This window comes from Rhincodon typus, chromosome 38 (genome assembly GCF_021869965.1).
Source record: "Rhincodon typus isolate 14 chromosome 38, sRhiTyp1.1, whole genome shotgun sequence".
Lineage (NCBI taxonomy): Eukaryota > Metazoa > Chordata > Chondrichthyes > Orectolobiformes > Rhincodontidae > Rhincodon > Rhincodon typus.
In genome coordinates, this window is record NC_063369.1 from 11,408,879 (window position 1) to 11,430,764 (window position 21,886).

General features: G+C 38.0%; 1 protein-coding gene across 3 annotated transcripts in view; it reads right to left on the minus strand.

Moving 5' to 3' along the window:
- The window catches only part of LOC109916534 (MHC class II regulatory factor RFX1-like), a 100,855-nt gene that overhangs the window by 30,745 nt on the left and 48,224 nt on the right, over positions 1-21,886 (minus strand). For all 3 annotated transcript variants that reach the window (XM_048618000.1, XM_048618001.1, XM_048618002.1), the window contains exon 4: positions 539-631. In XM_048618000.1, the coding sequence (XP_048473957.1) occupies positions 539-631 (93 nt within the window). The remainder of the gene's footprint in view (positions 1-538; positions 632-21,886) is intronic.

Here is a 21,886-nt window from a genome sequence, read left to right on the forward strand (position 1 = left end):
AAGTGCCAGGCACCTAAGCGCATCATTCAAATGGCCTTTGGTCACGTATAAGATAAAATTGTGAATGTCTGTCAACTAATGGTGACCTAATGTTCAAAATGATAACTCACTATGAAGAGATGTGTTACTGAACTGATTAATACAGTTTAATGAGACAGATAACTGTCAGGTAACATATTTAATCACTTGTGGAAAATATGAGACAATGTTTGCAATATCCTCCCTAAAGCTATGTTTGTATTACTGTAATATACAAAGATATCCAAATAGGATTGACATTAATATTGAAACTGCATAAACCATACCAATTATTCTTCTCCTTTTATTACGATGACACTAAAGTCAGGATAGTAGCAACAATACCCATGAAAAATATGGCACAAAATGGTCTAATAAAGATAATTCTGAAATCTTTTTACCAATGCTATATTTCACTGTAGCAGTATCAATCATAGATTAAGAATATCCTTCAGTAAATTACTACCAGAATTTGTGGCATCCCTATTCATAAACTAAGTAACATCTCTAAAACTGTTACCTGATGCATTACTGCTACCTGCTGGACTCCCGGCAGCTGGAGCTGCGGGAACTGGTCCACTTTCGACTGCACAGCATTCTGTACTAGAAGCCTCTGCTCAGGAGAAAAGTAATACATTATAGAGAATCCACCTTGAAATGCAGTCTAAAACAATTGTAATGTGGTGTAAGGAAATTCAGTCAACATATATACCCAACCCAAGTCTGAACTTCCCATTCAACACAAACAATTGCTTTCTATCATTGAAAAAAAAGCAAAACCTTATTAACCCTTTGAAGTAATCAATGATAAATTTATGCTTACAAATTACTAAAAAAAAAGGCAATGTGATGCAATTTAATGCACAAAACATAGCTTAATCTGATAGTAAATTGACATTAAAATTACAATTTATATATTCTATCATTACATGTTCTATTAGGAATGCCACCCCTTTAAGAAAACTGATGACTTCTAAAATAAGCCACTTATGTCCTGTACTGTGTGCTGACTTACTAAGAGGTGGACAAATTTTTCTTCCCAATATTTCCATTTCTATTCCTGTCACAGAAACTCATCACCAAGTGTTCTCAATTAGCAAGAAGGCAAGGCCACCAAAGAAGTAAACTACAAAAACATAATTAGGGATATTTTGTGTAGTCACCAAGAGGCAAGACATTTTGATGCAGAAATGTTATTGCAGAGCTCATAGAGTTGGTTTTCCATTGAGTAATCACTACTAAATAAAACTGTTTGCAAAGTAACATTTCAGGAAGTCATCCAAATTTTCAACAGCTAACGACAGAAACCAACCAAATTTTGGACGGGCATTAAACAAAAAGCTTTCATTTTGTTTGTAATTGAAACAAAAATGTAAGAATGTGCAGTAACAGTTCTTGGAACACTTAGATCCTGCTAGCAATATATAGGGCTCTCTACAACATTAATGGAAAAGTAAATAGCAAAGTAATTAGGAAGCAAATTTAAATATTTATTTCATTATTATCCTAGTTCAGCTCAATTCTAGTGTTGGAAAGGGTTAATAGAAATAGTTTCCTAAGGATGGTTAGGACTGTAGTTAAGACAAAGCAGCATAAAAATTTGCTTGAGCCATCATGTACTCACATCCAGAACTATGAGTTGATTTGTACAAGATGGAATTAAAATCTGTTTCTGGATGCAGCTGTGATATGGGGAAGGGGGTAGTTGGTGAGGCAGGTAAAATCATCTTCTTTACTGATCATCGCTAGCAGGCCAAATCTGAGCTTTGCTGTTCACACAGAACGAATACAGCCTCTGAATCTGACTGCACCTTCATTTGTAAATCACACACTCAAATGAGAAATTAAAATTGAATTGTCAGCTAATGCCAAAATGGAATTTATGAAGTTTCTAAGTGTTAATTTTGTAAAAATATGAATGAAACAAAAATAAAGTTACATTCTCAGATGAACACATTTATAGTTTTAGTTGACTGGTCAGCTATTGAAAAAAAAATTGGGGGATTTTTACCAAAAAGTTCATGTTGGATGGATCTTTCCGTAAGTTATATTTTTAATTTCAGTTTAGTTATTTATCATGATATGCCAGGCTAATATTCAGGACAATTTGGAATAGTCAACCTTTGCTAGCTAGCTGGTTAAAGATGTATGGAAGCATTAAAAAAAACTACTATAGGTAGGTCTCGGCTGACTGTTGTACATTTCTTAATGCTAACAGTTTCAAACTGTACTGAAACTTTGGATATTAAATGGACAGCACCTTGATTTTGAGTCAATGATATTGCACAATACGTGAGAGCAATTTGCCAGCTGCTTTAGATTCCTCCTGGTTTTGATTTACAGACTTCAGAGCTGTCATCTACTGGTATTGGGGCCATGGCGTTTTCAAGGTATGATTCCCAATTAATCTTAAAAGGCAAAAAAAAGTCATTCTCAACAAACTTGATCAAATGCCCCTTCTTCAAATGAAAAAAATAAGCAAATCCTATGGCAAATTCCAAAGTAAACAGAGCAGCATTGTTTTTTGGCAGGCATGATCCATAACATTGCCTTGAAGATAAGTCTTTTGCCTTGAACAAGTGAAAATACTTTGGATACACCTATACCTAAAGTTACATTCAGTTTCTGTTTAGCTGCTTGTTCTGACATTACAAATTTATATTTAGGACAGTTGTGAATAGTTAATCCTTGTTAATTGTCCAGTTCAAGATGCATGGAAGAATGAAAAATACTTCTTACAGGTAGGTCTAATGCTAACAGTGTCAAAATGCACTGAAACTTAGTCATCACATTAGTTTTGAAATGCTGATTTCTATAAAATAAGGGATACATTAACTCTTCCTTGTTGAAGAGTAAAAATAACAGCCCTTAAAAAGGTTTTTAAAACAATACTGAGTCTAACAGCCATGAGTTCCTGACTGAAAACGTTTACTGATTAGGTTTATATAAGAAAAACTTTACCTCTTAATACAACTTATTTATGGAAAACAAAGCAAATACTTAGTGTACGTATGTCAAAATGATATTACTGTTGTGCGTATGAGCAGCAAAAAATTTAATGCGTTGTGAACCAAAGTTTTCCAACTATTTACTACTAGCTGTGTGCTAGCTCTAATGATATCATAAAATGTCAAAAAAATGCATGGCAGCAATCTAGTCAGAATCATGTCTGTTATTGCCATACACTGCTGAACCTGGCACAGTGCACTGGACCAGTGGAAGGGAATTTTGTTGACAGGCAGTTGAAGAGTGTTTTCACCATAATCAGGGCATGCAAAGCACCTGGAAGCCCCAGTATGCTGGATATTCCAGTACTCCTACCTCCTCCTTTAGGAAACTTCCTAAATAAGTTAAGAAACTTTTACCTCTATGACCAAGTCTTTTTGGTCATCTGTCAGAATATTTCTTTTCGTGGCTTAGTGTCAAATTGCATTTATAATGCTGCTGTGGCTTGAGACACCATATCATGCTAAAGGAGCCAAATGAATGTTGCCACCAGTGTAACTATCCCCTTTACTTCTTTGCTACCACAGAACTGAACACAGCACTTCAGGTGTGCTGTGAGCACAGCACAATATGGTTCGATCCAGACTTTTGGTTAAGTAGTTCAATATTATATGAACATTGTTGATTGCTGTTCCTAATTGGTTGAACATAAACATTTTAGTTCATTAGAACAACAAAGTTCCTTTCAAGCTCATCTTTAGTTATTCAACACCAGAGTACAGGTACTTATGCTACCCAATTTGGTCCAGAGCTTTATCGAACGACCTTTCTTGAAGTGAAGTAGGTTTACCACTCAAGGTGTGAGGCTAGTCAAACAGTATATTGTTCAAATAAAGCTGTTTAGAGGGTTGTTTTTGACAGATGATTCTTCCTCGATAACAGGTTCCATTATTTAAACGGCACTGAGCTAACGGATTTGCAATTGGCTGTCTGCCTTGTCAGATTTTTCTTAAACACAGCAGTAGGTGAGTTTGTTTCAAACTACTGGTACCTTTTGAGAATTCACTGATCCCTCATAATGATTATCAGTGCTTCACAAATCTCTCTCAAAACAATGGGAAAAAAACAATCTATCCTAACTTACCCCTAGTCACCTATTATCCCTGTGCTTTCACAATTACATTAACTCCCAGTTTGAAAATGCCTCAATTTTAAAATCCTCATATCGCTTTTCAAATCCAATTGCCCCAAAATCTCATCCTTTCCCATTTCTGTAACCAACAAGCCTGAAATCTGCATGTTCCTCCAATTCTGCATTTTGTGCATCTTTGGTTTTCATAACTTTACCATTGCCAGCAATAACTTCAACTGCCAAGGCTCTAAACTCTATAAATTCCCTCCCTAATACCTCTCTAGCTTTTTCTACTCCATGAAATAGCTTCTTATAATCTATAAAAGGGCATACAAATTAGTCAAATAAACAGCAGACCTGAAGATTGGGAGCAAAGTTTTCTGCAAAGGAGGACAAAGGGATTAATTAAGGGGGGGAAAATAGAGTACAAGACTAAGTTTGCAAAGAACATAAAATACAGATTACAAAAGCTTCTTTAGGTATGTGTAGAGAAAAAGGTTAAGACAAGTGTAGGTCCATTACAATCAGAAACAAGAGAAGTTACAATGGGGAACAAAGAGATAGCAGACCAATTAAGTACATACTTTACTTTCCACCAGCAATGTTAGGAAATGCAGGGACTAATGAGACGAAGGAAATGAAGGAAATCAGCATTCGTACAGAAATGATGTTAGGGAAATTGATGGGATTAAAGACCATTAAATCCCTAGGGCCTGATAATCTACATCCTAGAGTAATTAAGCAAGTGCTTCTTAAAACAGTGGATGCATTGGCGGTCATCTTTCAAGAATCTATAGACACTGGAACAGATCGTATATATCGGAGAGTAGCTAATATTACCCCACTATTTAAAATTGAGGTAGAGAGAAAACAGGAAATCATAGACCGGTCAGCCTGACATCAGTAGTGGGGAAAATGCTACTGTAAAAAATTTAACAGTACAGCACTTAGAAAACAGTGCCAGCATGGACTGATGAAAGGGAAATGATGCTTGACGTATCTTGCCTGGATGGGTGCAGTTCCAACAACGCTCAAGAAGGTTGACACCATCCAGGACAAAGCAGACCACTTGATGGGCCACGCCATCCACCACTGATGCTTAGTAGCAACAGTGTGCACTATCTTTAAGATGCACTGTGGAAATTCAACAAAGGTCCTTAGACAGCACGTTCCAAACCCACAACCACTTCCACCAGAAGGCCAAGGGCAGCACATACATTGGAACACCACTATTCGCTAGTGCTCCTCAAAGCCACTCATTATCCTGCCTTGGAAATATTTCGCCATTCCTTCACTGTCGCTGGGTCAAAATCGTGCAATCCCTTCCCTAAGACCAATCAACATGGACTGCAGCAGTTCAAGAAGGCAGTTCACCATCACCTTCTTAAGGGTAACTAGGGGCAGGCAATAAATGCTGGCCCAGCTAGTGACTCCTACGTTCCACGAGTGAAAAAAAAAGTTTTAAAAATCTATTGGAATTTTTACAAGAACATAACTAGTAGAGTTGTTAAGGATGAGTCAGTGGATGTGGTTCAATTGGACTTTCATAAGGTTTTTTATAAGGTCCCAAATAACAAATTACCATGTAAAATTAAAACATGTGATTGGGAATAGTATACTGACATGGAAAGGAAACTGGTTGGCAAATAGGAAACAAAGAGTAGGATTAAACTGGTCTTTTTCCAAGTAGCAGGCAGGCACTATTGGGGTACCACAGGAATCAGTGCATGGACCACAGCTATTCACAATGTATATCAATAATTTGGTTGAGGAAACTAACTGTAATAAGTTTACAGATGACAGAAAGCCAGGTGGGAGAGTTAACTTTGAGGAAGATACAGAGATGCTTCAGGAAGATTTGGACAAGTTGAGTGTGTGGGCAAATGCATAGTATACGTTGTGGATAAGTGTGAGGTTATCTACTTTGGCAGCAAAAATGAGAACGTAGGTTATTAAGACATTGGGAAAGGGGAAGCTGCAACGGGAGCTGGGTGTTCTCGTACGCCGGTTGCTGGAAGTAACCTTGCAGGTGCAGCAGGTGATGGTAAGGTAAATGATATGCTGGCTTCCATAGCAAAGGACTTGAGTGCAGAAGCAGGGATATCTTGCTGCAGTTGTACAGGGCGTGGGTGAGATCACACTTGCTGTAGTATCTGCAGTTTTGGTCTCTTGATCTGGCTATGGAATCTGTGCAATGAAGGTTTACCAGACTGATTCCTGGGGTTGGAGGTACTGACAATATGAAGAAAAAGTGGATTGGTTACGACCATATTCACTGAATTTTATAAGAATGAGGGGTATTGTTATTAAGAAGATAGCCTTTTTCTTTCACTTTTCTTTAAAAGGCAAGTGCAAGGCGTTGTGTTCCAGAGGAAATTCAATTGGTCAAACTACCAGGTGTGAAGCAAAACATGATTTATTCTTCTACAATAGTTAAAGTACAAACAGAAGAAAGAAGAATTGGAATAACTTAATTCTATTAGAAAACTCACAATACTAGATTAATTAACTACTAATCAGCAACTGTTCCAATATAGTAACATCCCATAAACATACACTTGGCAGTAAAAATAGATTGTCTCACATGCGATTCTACAGCAAGAAGAGAATCCAAGCTTTCAGCTGTAACAGAGAGAGGAAAAACAGTTTCCAAATCCAGCTTAGGTCCCCAGCAACTACTGAAAGTTAACCTAAAATCCTGGTTCTGAGGGAGCTAAACCACAACCCTTCATGCTGCTTCTATCATTCCAACTTTTAAAAAAAAACTCCAAGACCTTACCAGCTGTTTTACTTTATTGACCGCTTGTCTCCTCTATCTCAGGCTCTCTTCATTAAAAAAAAAAGGACAAAACCCACCTCTTAAAACCATAGTATCGTCACAGGATCTCATTGAAACCTATAAAATTCTAACAGGGCTAGACACAGAAAACACAAGAAGGGTGTTCTTGATCACTGGGAGTCCAGAACCAGAGGTCACAATCTAAGGATACAGGGTAGGTCATTCAGGATTGAGATGAGGAGAAATTTCTTCACCCAGAGAGTGTGACCCTGTGGAATTCTTTTGCCACAGGAAGTGGATGAGGTCAAAACATTGAATGTTTTCAAGGAGGAGTGAGATATAGTTTGATGGGCTAAAGGGATCAAAGGGTATGGGAAGAAACCGGAAACAGGATGCTGAGTTGAATGATCAGCCCTGATCATAATGAATGACAGAGCAAGCATGCAGTTTTGGAAAGCCCACCCTACTTCTATTTTATATGTTTCTAAATTACCTCTTTGAGCATGTATCATAATGTCTTCTTACATGGCTCAGAGTCAAAATTCATTTGATAGTGTAGCTGTGAAGTGCCTTGGGCATTTTATTACATTAAAGGTCCTCTTAAAAAAATGGATGTTGATGAAAAGGTTTACTTTGTTTCATAATACTCCTGTGAAGTATCTTAAAATGTTTTAAAAATGCTATGGAAATGCAGCCGATTGCTCTATTTATAGATGAATGTGCGTTCAACCATTTCAATTTGCCTGGTGTTCCCATTTCTTTAATTAGTGCTGAATTATGCCACCAATCCATTTTAGGGTGGGTGACATATGTTCTCGTTTCCTCTATAGAATACTTGGAAATGTCAAGCGTTCAGATTATTAACTATCTTTTGATGATCCTTATTATCAACGCAATTTCCATATTTTACTGTTCTTATTTATCTTTGGCAGTCCTCTTGAAATCACTTTTACTATCATATATTGCCTCTATAGCCACAACCTCAAACACATTTTTTCTAGTTCTCTCTTTAATTTTTAATTTGTTTTTGTGTGCTGGTTGGATGGATTCTGCCTAGTGAATCCATCTTTCTCCATGCATGGATATATGTGCACTTTTCCTTCATTCATTTTTAATTTTGCTCAGTAATCCACTTAGAAACATGCATATTTAACCAGCGCTGTCTGATTGGGGTCTGCCTTCCATGGCCAGCATTATTTTTTCAAAGATGCCTATAGCCTTCCATTGACTACTGTTAAATATCCTAGTCCAATCCCTTTGTTTTAAAATTTTACTCATCTCTTTGAATTTAGCATGGCGGCTCAATGGGTAGCACTGCTGCCTCAAAGAGCCAGGAACATGGGTGCAATTCCGGCCTTAGCTGATTGTCTCTATGGAGTTTGCACATTCTTTCTGTGTCTGCATGGGTTTCCACTGGGTGTTCTGGTTTCCTCCCACAGTTCAAAGATGGGGACATTAGGTGGATTGGCCATGCTATAGTGCCCAGGGCTGTATAGGCTATGTGGATTATACTTCTATTGCCCTTATATTCCTCTAGGAATTCAGGACAGCAAAAAGGGGATAAGATAGCTTTGGCAAATAGAGTTAAGGAGAATCCAAAGAGATTCTATAAGTACATTAAAGGCAAAAAAGTAACTAAGGAGGGAATAGGGACCCTTAAAGATCAAAAAGGCCATTTATGTGGGGAACCATAGGAGATGGTTGAGATACTAAACTAAACATTTTGCGTCAGTATTTACTGTGGAGAAGGTCATGGAAGCTAGAGAACTTGGGGAAATAGTGGTGTCTTGACAAGAGTTGATGTTACAGAAGAGGAGATGTTGGAGGTCTTAAAACACATAAAGGTGTTTCCCAGAACTTTGTGGGAAGCTAGGGAAGAGGTTTCTGTGCCCTTTGCTGAGATATTTGTATCATCAACAGCCATGGGTGAGGTGCCGGAAGACTGGAGGTTGGCTAATGTGGTGCCATTATTTAAGAAGGGTGGTAAGGAAAAACCAGGCGACTATAGGCCGATGAGCCTTACGAGTTGTTTGGAGGGGATTCTGAGGGACAGGAATTACGTGCATTTGGAAAGGCAAGGGCAGATTGAGGATAGTCAACATGGGAAATCGTGTCTCACTAACTTGATTGAGGTTTTTGAAGAGGTGACAAAGAAGGTTGATGAAGGTAGAGCAATAGACATTGTCTATATAGACTTCAGCAAAGCATTTGACAAGGTTTTGCATGGTAGACTGGGTAGTAAGGTTAGATCACATGGTATCCAAGGGAAGCTAGCCACTTAGATATATAACTGGCTTGAAGGTAGGGGACAGAGAGTGGTGGTAGATGGGTTGCTTTTCAGACTGGAGAGCTGTCACCAGTGGAGTGTCACAAGGATCAGTGCTGGATCCACAGCTTTTCGTCGTTTATATAAATGATTTGGATGTGAATATAGCAGGTATGGATAGCAAGTTTACAGATTACACCAAAATAGGTGGTGAAATGGACAGTGAAGAAGATTATCTCAGAGTGCAATGGGACCTTGATCAGATGGGCCACTGGGCGGAGGAGTGGCAGATGGAGTTTAATTCAGATAAATGTGTGGTGTCACACTTTGGTAAGGTAAACCAAGGCAGGATTCATACAGTTAATGGTAGGGCCTTGGGGAGTGTTGCCAAATAAAGAGACCAAGTGGTGCAGGTGTATAGCCGCAGGTAGACAGGATGGTCGAGGAGCCATTTGCCACGCTTGCCTTCATTGGTCAGAACATTGAGTATAGGAGTTGGGAGGTCATGCTGTGGCTGTACAGAATACTGTGTACAATTCTGGTCGCCGTTCTATAGGAAGAGTATTGTTAAAGTTGAGAGGATGTTACTGGGACTGGAGGCTTTAAGTTATAAGGAGAGGCTGAATAGAGTGGGACTTTTTCCCCTGGAGCGTCAGAGGCTGAGGGGTGACCGTATAGAGGGTTGTAAAATGGTGAACGGCAGGGTGGGGGAGTCCAAAACTAAACAGCATAGGTTTAAGGTGATAGGGGAAAGATTTAAAAAGAACCTGAGGGCTTACCTTTTCACGTAGAGGGTGGTGCGTGTATGGAAGAAGCTGCCAGAGGAAGTGGTGGAGGTGGGTACAATTACAACATTTAAAAGGTATTTGGATGGGTATATGAATAGGAAGCGTTTAGGGAGATATAGGCCAAATACTGACAAAGGGGTCTAGGTCAAACTGGGGTGTCTGGTCAGCAGGATAAGCTGGACCAAAGGTTCTGTTTCCATGTTGTATGACTCTATAACAATGCATATTGTCACCGGTGCTATGGCTAACATTCAAGAGTCACAGAATCACTTTTTCCAAGAGTAAACCAGCTTCTAGATTGCTGTTTACTAAGGTAAGCAAATATAAACAGTGGTAGTTCATTCAGCCAATCAAATCTGTTCTTCCAGTCAATTAGATCATGGCTGATCGGTAGTTCAGTTCCACTTTCCACTGTTGCTCCAAATCCCTTTGTGAATTTATCAAACAAGCAATTGAAAAGATTACTGACTCAGACTTCACACCTTTACGTGGAGAAAGTTACAGATTTTCAGGTATACTCTATGATTTAACTACTTATTAGCATTTCTATTGTTTTAACTATTTCCCCTTCCTTAGATAGCACCAACGAAAATGATTTATTTGCATCTACCTAATAAATATCCAATTTAAGCACCTTAAATATGGCTTCAAACTTCTAAGTTCAACTAAATCTTTATTCTTTCATAGGATGTAGACATCACTGGCAAGGTCAGCATTTGTTATCTGTCCTTAATTGAATGCCTTGTGTCTGATAATCTATAACTCTTAAAAGTTCTAAATTAAACACTTTAATCATCACAAATATCAGTATAGCTGTGGCAAACACCTACTAACATGACAACCTCTAGCTGCAAGTTATAAGATCGTGAAGCTAGATTTTCATTGTTGGTCCAGCTCGATGCCTTTGCTGATGGACAACTCATTCCAGGATTCCTAACCCCTTTCTCACTATCGGCATTTTTTTGCCGATATGAGGTAAGGGTGTGGGTAATGTAGCAGTACGCTGCATTCCTGACTCTTTTGCAGATGTAGGCATCTCATTTCTCCCTTGAATTTTGTTGATTCAGGCTAGATTTTTGAGGATACTTAATTCATGGAAGAAGAATTATGAACCATAGCCTAGATTTGAGAATCCTTCGAAAGATATGCATGCCACCTACATGTCCTTTGAATTGCCCTCCATGCACCTTGACCCTGTATACACAATAGAACTAATGAGCCATTCAAGAACAATGGCAAGTCTCGAAATACACTTAGAAACACACCCATTCATAAATCCTCTTTGAAAGAAACCTGTTGTTCTCAAACCATAAAGAAATCCATCGCAGAGTCTTTTGTATCAATAAAAGAAGTTTAACCTCACCTCACAATTCTTAATCTTGTCCAAATAAACATACAGGGTGAAATCTTACAAGGGTCTGAATAATGTGGTTTATGGCAAGGTGTGTGACAGGAACAAGCAATAAGCGTGGTGAGGCCCACCTCAATGTCGAGATCATCTCACTCCGTCTTTTACACTTTTCCCAAGTGGTGTGGTGAGATTCTGGATCCAGCGTAGTTCTGAAGAAGGGTCACTGGACTTGAAATGTTAATGTTGTCTACTCTTCACAGATGCTGCCAGACCTATTGAGTTTCTCAGCAATTTCTGTTTTTGTTGGTGAGATTCTCGCTAGCCAGTGATAGGGATTAGTGCTTGTTAAATACCTTGTTCATGACACAACTCGCCACATTAATATTCAGCCTTCCATTTTACCAAATTCGCCAAGCAAGCTAGAGGTTGGAAAAACTTGACAAGGAAACCTGAGCAAGCATGTGGCAGATTCAGCTCATCGTTTGCTCCATATTGGAAACCATACAGCTATGTCACGGAGCAGACCATATGGGCATCAGCCGCACAGCTCCACGTCCATGGACAATGGCATCCAGCAGGTGCTGCCTCATAAAAACTCTCATGGCACAGCTCCAATCCACTTACAGGGTGCTTCTGTACTTCAAAGCTGCACAATTGCAATGCTGAAGCAAGGATACTATGCACTCACAAATGTAAACCCAGCTCATGGACTCTCAGTCAGGCTCATACTACTACAGTTTTGCCACGCCGTTTAGCATGTACAAGGTAAAGAAGCTTGTCATAGTTGTCTGTCAGATCATAAGCCCATAAGAAACAGGTACAGGAGTAAGCCATTCAGCACTTCAAACCTGCTCTGCCATTCAATAGGATCATGGCTGATCTGACATTTCTCATGTCCACTTTCCTGCATTTTCACTGTAACCCTCAATTTCCCCAGTGAACAAGAACCTATCTATCTCAGCCGTAAATATACACAAGGTCTCTGCTCCCACAGATCTCTGTGGCAAGGAGTTCTTAAGACTCTCAACCCTCTGAGAGAAGAAATTATTCCTCATCTCAGTATTAAATTGGTGCCCCTTTATTCTGAGACTATGCCCTCTGGTCCTAGACTCTCCCATGGGGGGAAACAACCCTCATAGCATTTGACTTGTTAAGCTCCTTAAGAATCCTATATTTTTCAATGAGATCACCTCTCGTTCTTCTAAACTCCAGTGAGTAGAGTCCCAACCCATTTAGCCTTTGCTCATAAAATAATCCCTCCAAACCAGGGGTCATCTTAGAGAAACCTCTCTGAACTGCCTCCAAACAAATGCTATTTTTCGTTAAATAGGGGGACTGAAACTGCTCCAGCACTCTAGATGTGGTCTCATCAGCACCTTTTACAGTTGCAGTAAGAGTTCCCTACTCTTATAATCCAAGCCCCTTGAAATAAGGGCCAACATTCCATTAGCTTTCCTGATTACCTGCTGTACCTGTGTGCTAGCTTTCTGTGTTTCATGCACAAGCATTTCCAAGTCCCTTCAGTGTTACAGCTTTCTGCAGGTTTTTTCTCCATTTAATACTGTTCTTTTGTTCTGTCTTCCAAAATGAACAACATCAAATTTTCCTACATTATACTCCATGTGCCAACATTTTGTCTACTCACTTAATCTATTGATATCGCTCTGCAAACTATATGCATCCCCTTTGTAACTTGCTTTTGCACCAATTTTGTGCCTTCTGCAAATTTGGCTACAGTACATTTGCTTTATTGCTCAGTCTTATAAAAACAAAACTGCTGCAGTCCCATGGAATGCCACTGGTTACTGGATGCCCACCCGAAAAAGAACCCCATATCCCCACTTGCTGTTTTCTGCTCCTTAGCCAATTCTCTACCTGTGCTAACATACTATACCACGGGCTCTTATCTTATATCTTAATCTTTTGTAAGGTACCTTATCAAACACCTACTGGAAGTCACTGGTTCACTTCTATCCACTCTGGTTGAGGCTTCCTCAACTTCCTAGGCAGCAGGACTCAGGCAAGTCAAGAGATATAGCCTATGCTTGGGCTTACTGGCACAGTAAGCCAAGTGCAAAGTCATATACCCGCTCCTTTCCTAATAAGAAGTGAGGAGCCAAAAGATCGGAGGCACTCTACCTGATTTGAGTTTCAGTTGCATTACTGGCAGGTTTCCTCATGGAAAGAGAGAGCAGCAGACGTTACGGTCGATAAAAGTGAGCGGCACAATAATTGTTGTTGGTGTTGCAGATCTTTTTTCTACTGTGGTGGACATTCGTCCGGATGACTGGGATTGTTTTAACCCAAGTGCAATCTTAGACTAGGTTGGTGTCATGGCCTCCACTGCTGGTGCTGGAGAAAAGCAAATCTTGTGTTGGTACCACCCCTTCTAGCAGGACCTACAGGATTCTGCCCTCAAACCAGAGTACTAGTTTCCCTTGTCTGCCATGTCTGTGCAAATATCACTACTGTGGTAAGATGGGATGGAAACTGGACGGGATAGATGCTAAAGGGTATGGTAGATAATTAATAATAATACTAGGGAATGGCAATAAACGCTGGTCCAGCCAGTGATGCCCATGTCCTACAAGTAAATAACAAAAAGACATGTTTGTTCAGATACAGCAAGATAATTTTCTAGGCCTCATAGGCCCTGAGAAATTAACCAGAGAATGGGTGTCACCTATTTTGTTGAGTTGAAACAGGCACAGTGCATGGATATGCTCTTTCTATCTACAGAAACACATCTAATATTGTACACTGTGCTGTCAGTTTTGCAAACGTGAACTAGTCGGGTATGGTCAGTATTCTGCTGTTGCAAACAGCCGAATAGTGATGCTGTTTGATATGATCCCGTAATCTTTGGGATGGATGGCCTACACTTCTCACTTCACACCTGCACAACATTCGTATATCACATTGCTCAGTTGAGTGATTGACAGAATGTTATTTTGGCTTCCCTGTAGCATCCTACTGACAAACACCACTCGCGTTGCTACTCCAACATAGCAGTATGAAATAGCTAGTTTCACCTGTCGCTCAAACATTTGAAATATTTTACGTGTCCAGGGTAATCCGAGGTAGACTGGACAGTTTTCAGGGCCAAAGTTGACAGCCGTAGGACCATTCATGAATTTGTATAATATGCAGTGGGAAATTATCTGATCTGATAAGGATAACCATTATCCCACAGAATGGCTTTGATGCACTCAGCACCTTCTTCTCGTACAGTATTAATATTATTTTCTTGAAATTTCCTGGTAAGTGCAACACTAAAAGCTTCAACAAAATGTGAATTTTTATAACAATACTCTTTGAAGATAATCAGGGACGAGAATTCTTCCAATTCTGCTAACATGTTCTATTGAGATGACATTATGCGAGAATGCAAAGACATCTCATTTATATATTAAAAAATGCAATAGTGGAAATAAGTTATTTTTCGCTTCAGCATTCATTAATATTGAATGGATATCACTCTCATTTTACGTGGTCAGACACATCTTAACGAGAAATAAGGTTGAGCAATTAAAGACTATCTACAAAATAAGTTCAAGCAAAGTTTTGTAGTCCAACTATCAAGGCCTAAATCCTTTAAGGAGTACCATTCTTAATATATCAAAGTACAGCTTTGTTTTTTTTTTAATTCCCATTGTGCATGTCAGAGACAGGCTGAGCGCCTCGTTATTGGCATGCATGAGATTTCACTGTTAACAATAAAGTCTTGGCAAAGTTACAAATGTTATTTTCAGACTACATCAGTCTGAATCTGTGCTACCACATAAGTGACATGTTTCTACTAGCAGATATAAAAATGGTTAGTTGTACTAGAATTAAGTGAGCAATCAGAACTGAGTTCAGACTTTTTCTGCTTGTGCTTCTAAGTTTCGCATTATTGAATATTTCACTATGTATTTAAGTATTTTTTTATAGGTGGAGGGAGATCAAGTCCTTGAAACTGGATAATTTGCCAGCAGTATCTATTTCCAGGCTTGACATGAACTAGATAAAATATGTTAACAATAAGTTTCAATCTCAAGCACAGCAAAACTTCTAGTTCTTACCAGATAAATTTCCCACATAAAGCTTGTGTAAATTTATGGAAATTTCAGAATTAACGTCAAATTTAAATCATCCATTAAGCAATGAATGCTTTATAATTCTCAAATGCCAACCCGATGTTCCTCCATTTTGGAGCATATACTATATGCTGCAGTGATGTTATGACTGCAGCATACACAAATTTCTCTGGGATCAACTGTCTTCATAAAGGGCTGCACCATTTTCTGGAAACTCTCCAAACAGCTTCTTTCTGAGTTGCTGCATTAAATTATGCCAAACACCAGAAGAAGAATCTACACATAAATTAACATAGCCAAAAGATGCATTTGGGTTATTCCCACATATTTAAAATTGAACTGTGTTTATCACTCATAGTGACAATGAGAGGAAAAATATTTTATTTGTAAAGTTACTATTAACTGCAAAAAAATACTCAACACATTGAGTTAGCAAACCCATCCTTCAGACACTTCCCTCAAAATACTTTTTGATGTGTGCACTCAGCAATGGCCTCTCATCCATTGAAGCAAGACGGTTGAAGAATTTAGTTGCAACATGTTCATTCATATTATGTATGTATATTTTAACTGTGAAGCTAAAATGTGTAAATAGAATGGATCCCGCTTTCATCCTAGGTTGACCATTCTGATTCAGGTCAGAAATTATTAGCAGCCTTGGTTATATCCAGATATCTAGATGATCAAAGCTTGTGCAATGACCCCATAATATCTAGATGATCAAAGCTTGTGCAATGAGCCCATAACAGTAAAATATGCAAATAATTGGGTTCTCATTTATAATAACAATGTTTTTTTTAAAAACTCTTTCATAGAATTTCTTGTATTCTTTATAGTGAAGTGCAGTGGGATAAAGAGGAACCTCTTCAAGTTTGCTGAAGGAGGTGCTGTTTTCTTTTTTTTAAATCTTCTTTTCTTTCTGGAGATGAAGAATTAATAAGCTGCATGAGAGGGCTGAGTTTGAAAATAAATCAGATTGATATCACAGGAGAACTGACAGTTCATTAACCTCTAGACTTTTGTTTATAGTAAATAATACAAAAGTAATTTCAAGGAGGGTAGTCAGAATTAGTTAAGGAGAGCACTGTAGTACTGGAGAAGGAGGATGTCTCAGACAGTTCAAGGACAGAATTGATTTAGCTGGAGTTAAGTAACAGGAAGCGTGCAATTACATTGTTGGGTGTAGTCTGACTACCAACTAGCAGAAAAGATGCAGAGGAAAAATTTTTAGGGAAACTGCAGAGCTGTGCAAACATTATTCAATGGTGTAATGGGGATATTTAATTACTAAAAAATAGGCTGGGATAGCGGTAGTGTTAAAGGCAGAAAGAAGCAAGCATTCTTAGATACAGGAGAATTTTCTACAGCAGTATGTATCCAGTTCAACATGAAAGAAGCCATTAACAGACTTGGTTCTTGGGAATGAGGTGGGCCAAGTAGTTCAAGAATCAGTGGGGATCATTTAGGGGCCAGTGATCATTGTATCATAAAGTTAAGGGTTACAGTTGAAAAGGATAATGGACAATCTGGAGTAAAAACTATTAAGGGGAGGGAGGGATACCTAACTGTAGCAAGAATGGAGCTTGGCCAAATAGACTGGAACCAAAAAGTTGGCAGGAAAATAGAGTACATTCAAAGAAGAGATGATTTGGATATGGTCAAGGAGCATTCCCTTAAAAATGCAAATGGGACAAACAAATCCAGAGCTCACTGGATTAAAGAGGAGATAGACAAAGAAGACAAAAAGTGTATTTATTACAGGTATCAGGTGGAAAATACAACTGAGAACCAAGCTGAATGCAAGATGTTCAGAAAGGAAGTGAGAACACAAATAAAAGAAGCAAACAGGAAATATGGAAAAAGACCGGAGAAACCAAGTTGGTCTGGCAGCATCAGCGAACAAAAAGCAGAGTTAATGTTGAGTCCAGTGATCCTTGTTCAGGACTGGACTCAAAATGATAACTCTGCTTTCTCTTTACAGATGCTGCTAGACCTGCTGAGTTTGTCCAGCAATTTCTGTTCTTTTCAGATCTGCAGCATCCGCAGCTCTCTGTTTTATAAAAATGTTAGTCTAACATAATGGAGATTCCCAAAGTTGTGGGAATATTTGAGGTATTAAATGAATATTGTGCATCTGTCTTTACTAAAAAAAAATTACCCAGGCCTTTGTGAAACAGGAAGAAACTCAGTACCTAGAAGGGTTCAAATTTGATTGGGTGATGGTATTGGATAAGCTGTGGTACTTCAACATTGACAAGACACCTGGACTAGATGCCGTGCATCTGGGAATATTGGAAGAAACAAGAGCATAAATTACAGATGCACTGGCCGTAACCTTTCAGTTTTCCTGGATATGGGTGTGGAGCCAGAGGACTGTAGAATGAAGATTCAATTTTAAAAGGTTTTAAGGGAAATCCTGGCAAATTCCTACCAGTCAGTTTAACCTCAGTAGTGGGGAAACTTCTAGAGATAATAATTTGGTAGAATCAACAGTCACATGTGAAAATACGGGATAATTATAGAATGTCAGCATGGATTTCTTGAAGAAAAGTCATTTAACTAATTTGCTGAAGTTCTTTGAAGAGGTAACAGTAACGGTTGATGAGGCTGTTGATTTGGTTTGCATGGACTTCCAAAAGGTGTAAATTGCTGGGTTGCACAACATAAATAAATGGGACAATAATAGCATGGATACAAAAAAGGCTGAAGGACAGGGTTCCCCAGGGGTTCATTGGGAATCTTGCTTTTCCTGATTTATATCAGTTATCTTGATTTTGGAGTGCAGGGGAAAATTTCTACATTTGCCGATAAAACAAAACAATAACAGGTGGGAGGAATATGTGCACCTATATGAGACACTAGAGAGATCTCAGCTAGAGTACTGCGTACAGTTCAGGACGTCACACTTTAGGATAAATGTGAACACATCAGAGAGAGTGCAGGATATGTTTAAAAGGATGGCATTAGGGATGAGAAACTCTAGTTATGAAAAAAAGATTGAAGGAGTTAGAACTGCTTTCCTCAGAGAGAAGGCAAGGAGGATATTTGATTGATTTTTTTCAAAACCATGAGATCTGAAGAGAGAGGGCAGACAGAAACTCGTAAACTGATTAAGAACAAGGCAGCACAAACGCAAAACGATTTGCAAAAGAAGTAAAAGTGATGTGAGAAAAAATGTTTTACGGCAAGTAGTTTGGGTCTGGATGCATCACCTCAAAGTGAGGTGGAGGGTGATGAAATCAAGACATTCAAGAGGCAATTAAATTATTATTTAAACAGAAATAATGTGCAGGAAAGGGCAGAAGAATGGCATTAATTCATGATACTCATTCGAGCAGCCAAATAGCATCTTCTGCACCATAACAGTTCTGTGATTCTAGCACTCCCTTAAATAAAAACTTTTTGAAAAAAATTTAATTCCTCAAAACTTACTTGGATCTTTTGGTTCCTGTTTTCTCTATGATCTTATCTTGATGTTTTGCACACTATAATAGACCTTGAAAAACATCCTAATTTTTTTTTAAATTGCCATTCAATTAATACACTTTATCTATGTAACCAATGGACAAGCTTTATTGTTACACCTATTTTTGTCATTCTTAGCTTGTATTATGTTAGTAAAACAGAGCATCATATCTCTATCAAATATTTACCATCACATATCCACACTAATTAGGGCTAATTTTATGCATCTGAATTTTCTGGATCAAGATTTCAACATTTTTTTCCCCGATATTTCCTTCACGCACATTTGAAAAAAAAGGCATTCTCCACATTCATCCTATAGAGGTAGTGGTATAGTTTGCTGTGTTATAAAGCATTGATGATCCCGTTTTCTCCTGGAGAAAATGCTAATTTCAACATAAAGGGATGTCCCTTAAAGTTAACTGGCTGAAATACAATGCCACTCATTACACTAGAGCAGTAGAATACAAGTATCAACACATCTGATTCCTACATATCAGAATATTGACCTTATATAGTATTTGAATTTTAGTTAAAATACTATCACATACTGTAACAATTAATCTACAAAATAAACTTAAACCACTTCAGTCTTCCATAGAAGGGCTGTGCAAATCCACACAAATTTTCCATAAACGACAGCCTGAATATTTATTTAGTAAAACTATGACTATTAAGATTTATCACGTAGAACTACAGGCAAAAAAATTCTTCTTCAAAATTTTCTTGCAGCAATTGTTATTTTTGCTGACTTTTTTTGTAAAAATTGGACGGTAGATCAACAAAATATGTATTTTGAATGCAAAGCTGTAGTGAAATTGCACTCTTTACATTAATAGGCTTTGCTGGTTTCAGTTTCATTGAGATTTAAAATCCTAAGATTTCAGCTGAATAAAGTTTCAGCAATTCCTTGGTGGTTAGTTCCACCCAATTTTTTTTTATTTCATGCACATCAACACCATTGGAAAAATGCTATTGTTCTTAAATAGCTAATCCTAATAAAAGATTATTTTACTCAATGTCAGATTGAACTTTTCCATTTTATTCCACAGGAACGTGCCTTGAAGCAGGTCTCAGTGAAAGGTGATGAATACGTCAAATAGATTGGGATCAAAATAGTTCTGACTTGCCACTTACAATTCAAGTAAAAGCCCAATAAATAACTGAACTTTTCAGACTGAGTCAGATTATAAAGTAACAGGAAAGTCAACACATTGTTACTAATGTGTAAAATACTTATTCTATTTAAAGCAACATAGTCAATAAATGTGCAGAAATAACCAAGTACAATAACAGAAAACCTGATTTAAAATAAAAACATTTCTGGGAGTGAGGCATTTCATGATGTACCCCAATTCTCAGATTTTTTTTCCCTCAGGATTCAAAGTGAATAGAATTTGCACCTCAAAATGCTAAAATTGCAAACTGATAATGCCACTGCAAAGTCAAAGGAGCACCTGAGACCTGGGGAACACTGGGATAAGCAGTTTTGTCCTTAATCAATTAATTAAATATTAAAAGCACAGAGGAACATTGGAGAAGGAAATTGGGTGGCCAGATTCAAATCAGATACAGAAAGGAAAACACCAATGAAGTCACAAGAATCCACGTTTTAATTACTCTTTTTTTGGGTGTTTGAAGTTGAGTGACATTGCAGAAACATAAGTCTTGTCTCTCAAAGGATCTTTATATGATGAGTAACAGCTCTGAATTTCTACAGCAAGTTTATTTTGTTTTAATACTGCAAATACAGCAACCTCTTTAACCCCAGGGAAGCTGAAAATGAACTCCCTTTTTTAAGAGTCTATGGAGTGACAAATCACCCAGCAATTTGTGGTCATTTGAAACCCACAAAGCATCTCTCCGTCATCACAAATTACTGGGTTAATCACACACTAATAACAGTGTGCACATTTAACTATAGCTGTCCTCAGATCTTTGGTATATTTTTCTCTTCCTCTATTTGATACAAAAAACAATCACAAGCCGACTTCTTAATTTGCAATTACAATGTCTCCTCCACCTGTTTGTTTTTAAGAGGCTCATGTTACCCTTAACCACTTCCTGCACCTTAAACATTCACAGCTCTCTTTTCCTTGCATCCCATTGCTAATGTTTATATTTCTCCCCTATCTGTGGGATTTTATGTTGTATATTTGCTGTTGACCAAGTTTGCTTCATTTTACAAGTCAGCCTTACCCAAATTAAAATATTAGTTTCTGACTCATTGTCTCAAACCAAACATGCTCTATATGTTATGGTTACTAATAGCTAAATGCTTCCCTACCATTAGAACTTGATTATTTCATTTCTAATACTAATATTGCTTGTTCTCAGAATATTGCACCCAAAAAATGTCAAATACACTCAAGAAACATGTAACCATTCAGACTCCAGCTGCTCAGCTTCTCCCAATCCATGAGAAAATCAAAGCCTTTATAACTATACACAACAATTTTCTCCCATTGGCTTTATTGAGAAGTCTGCTAACAACTCCCAATATTCACCCTTTTTCAATTCCTCAGTTCTACCCAAAGAATTTCTCTAAATTTGGATATACTCTCTTTTGAATGCTGTAATATGCTTCATCAACATTACTACTTCTCCGTTGTCAATTTTACTGTCCTTTCTAAATTCTATAATCTGGAATACTTATCAATCAGCCATACTAAGTTTGTAGCCAGAAACAGCTATTGCATTTGGATTTCCAGTTCTAATTTGTTTATTTTATTCCTTATGCTATGCACATTTGTGTGTAGAATGCTTGATTGCATAACAGAAACTTTGGACCTGATACAGTTTTTGTACGCTTTCAAACCTACGTCATCCTTGTTTTTCCATAATTCCTGTAGTATTTTGATATTTTCATTTTTTCAGATGGCGAAGTATTTACATTATATTTAATACTATTTATGATCTGCCATTGAATTTTTTGCCTTCTTATGAAAGTGAGTCCAAAGGTGGAGGAAGGTGAAAATTTACACCACTGGTCATGTGCCAGTTTGTGGGCATCATCCTGTCACCAGGCCATCTCCCTGGAGGTCTGCTGGCAGATTGAAAGG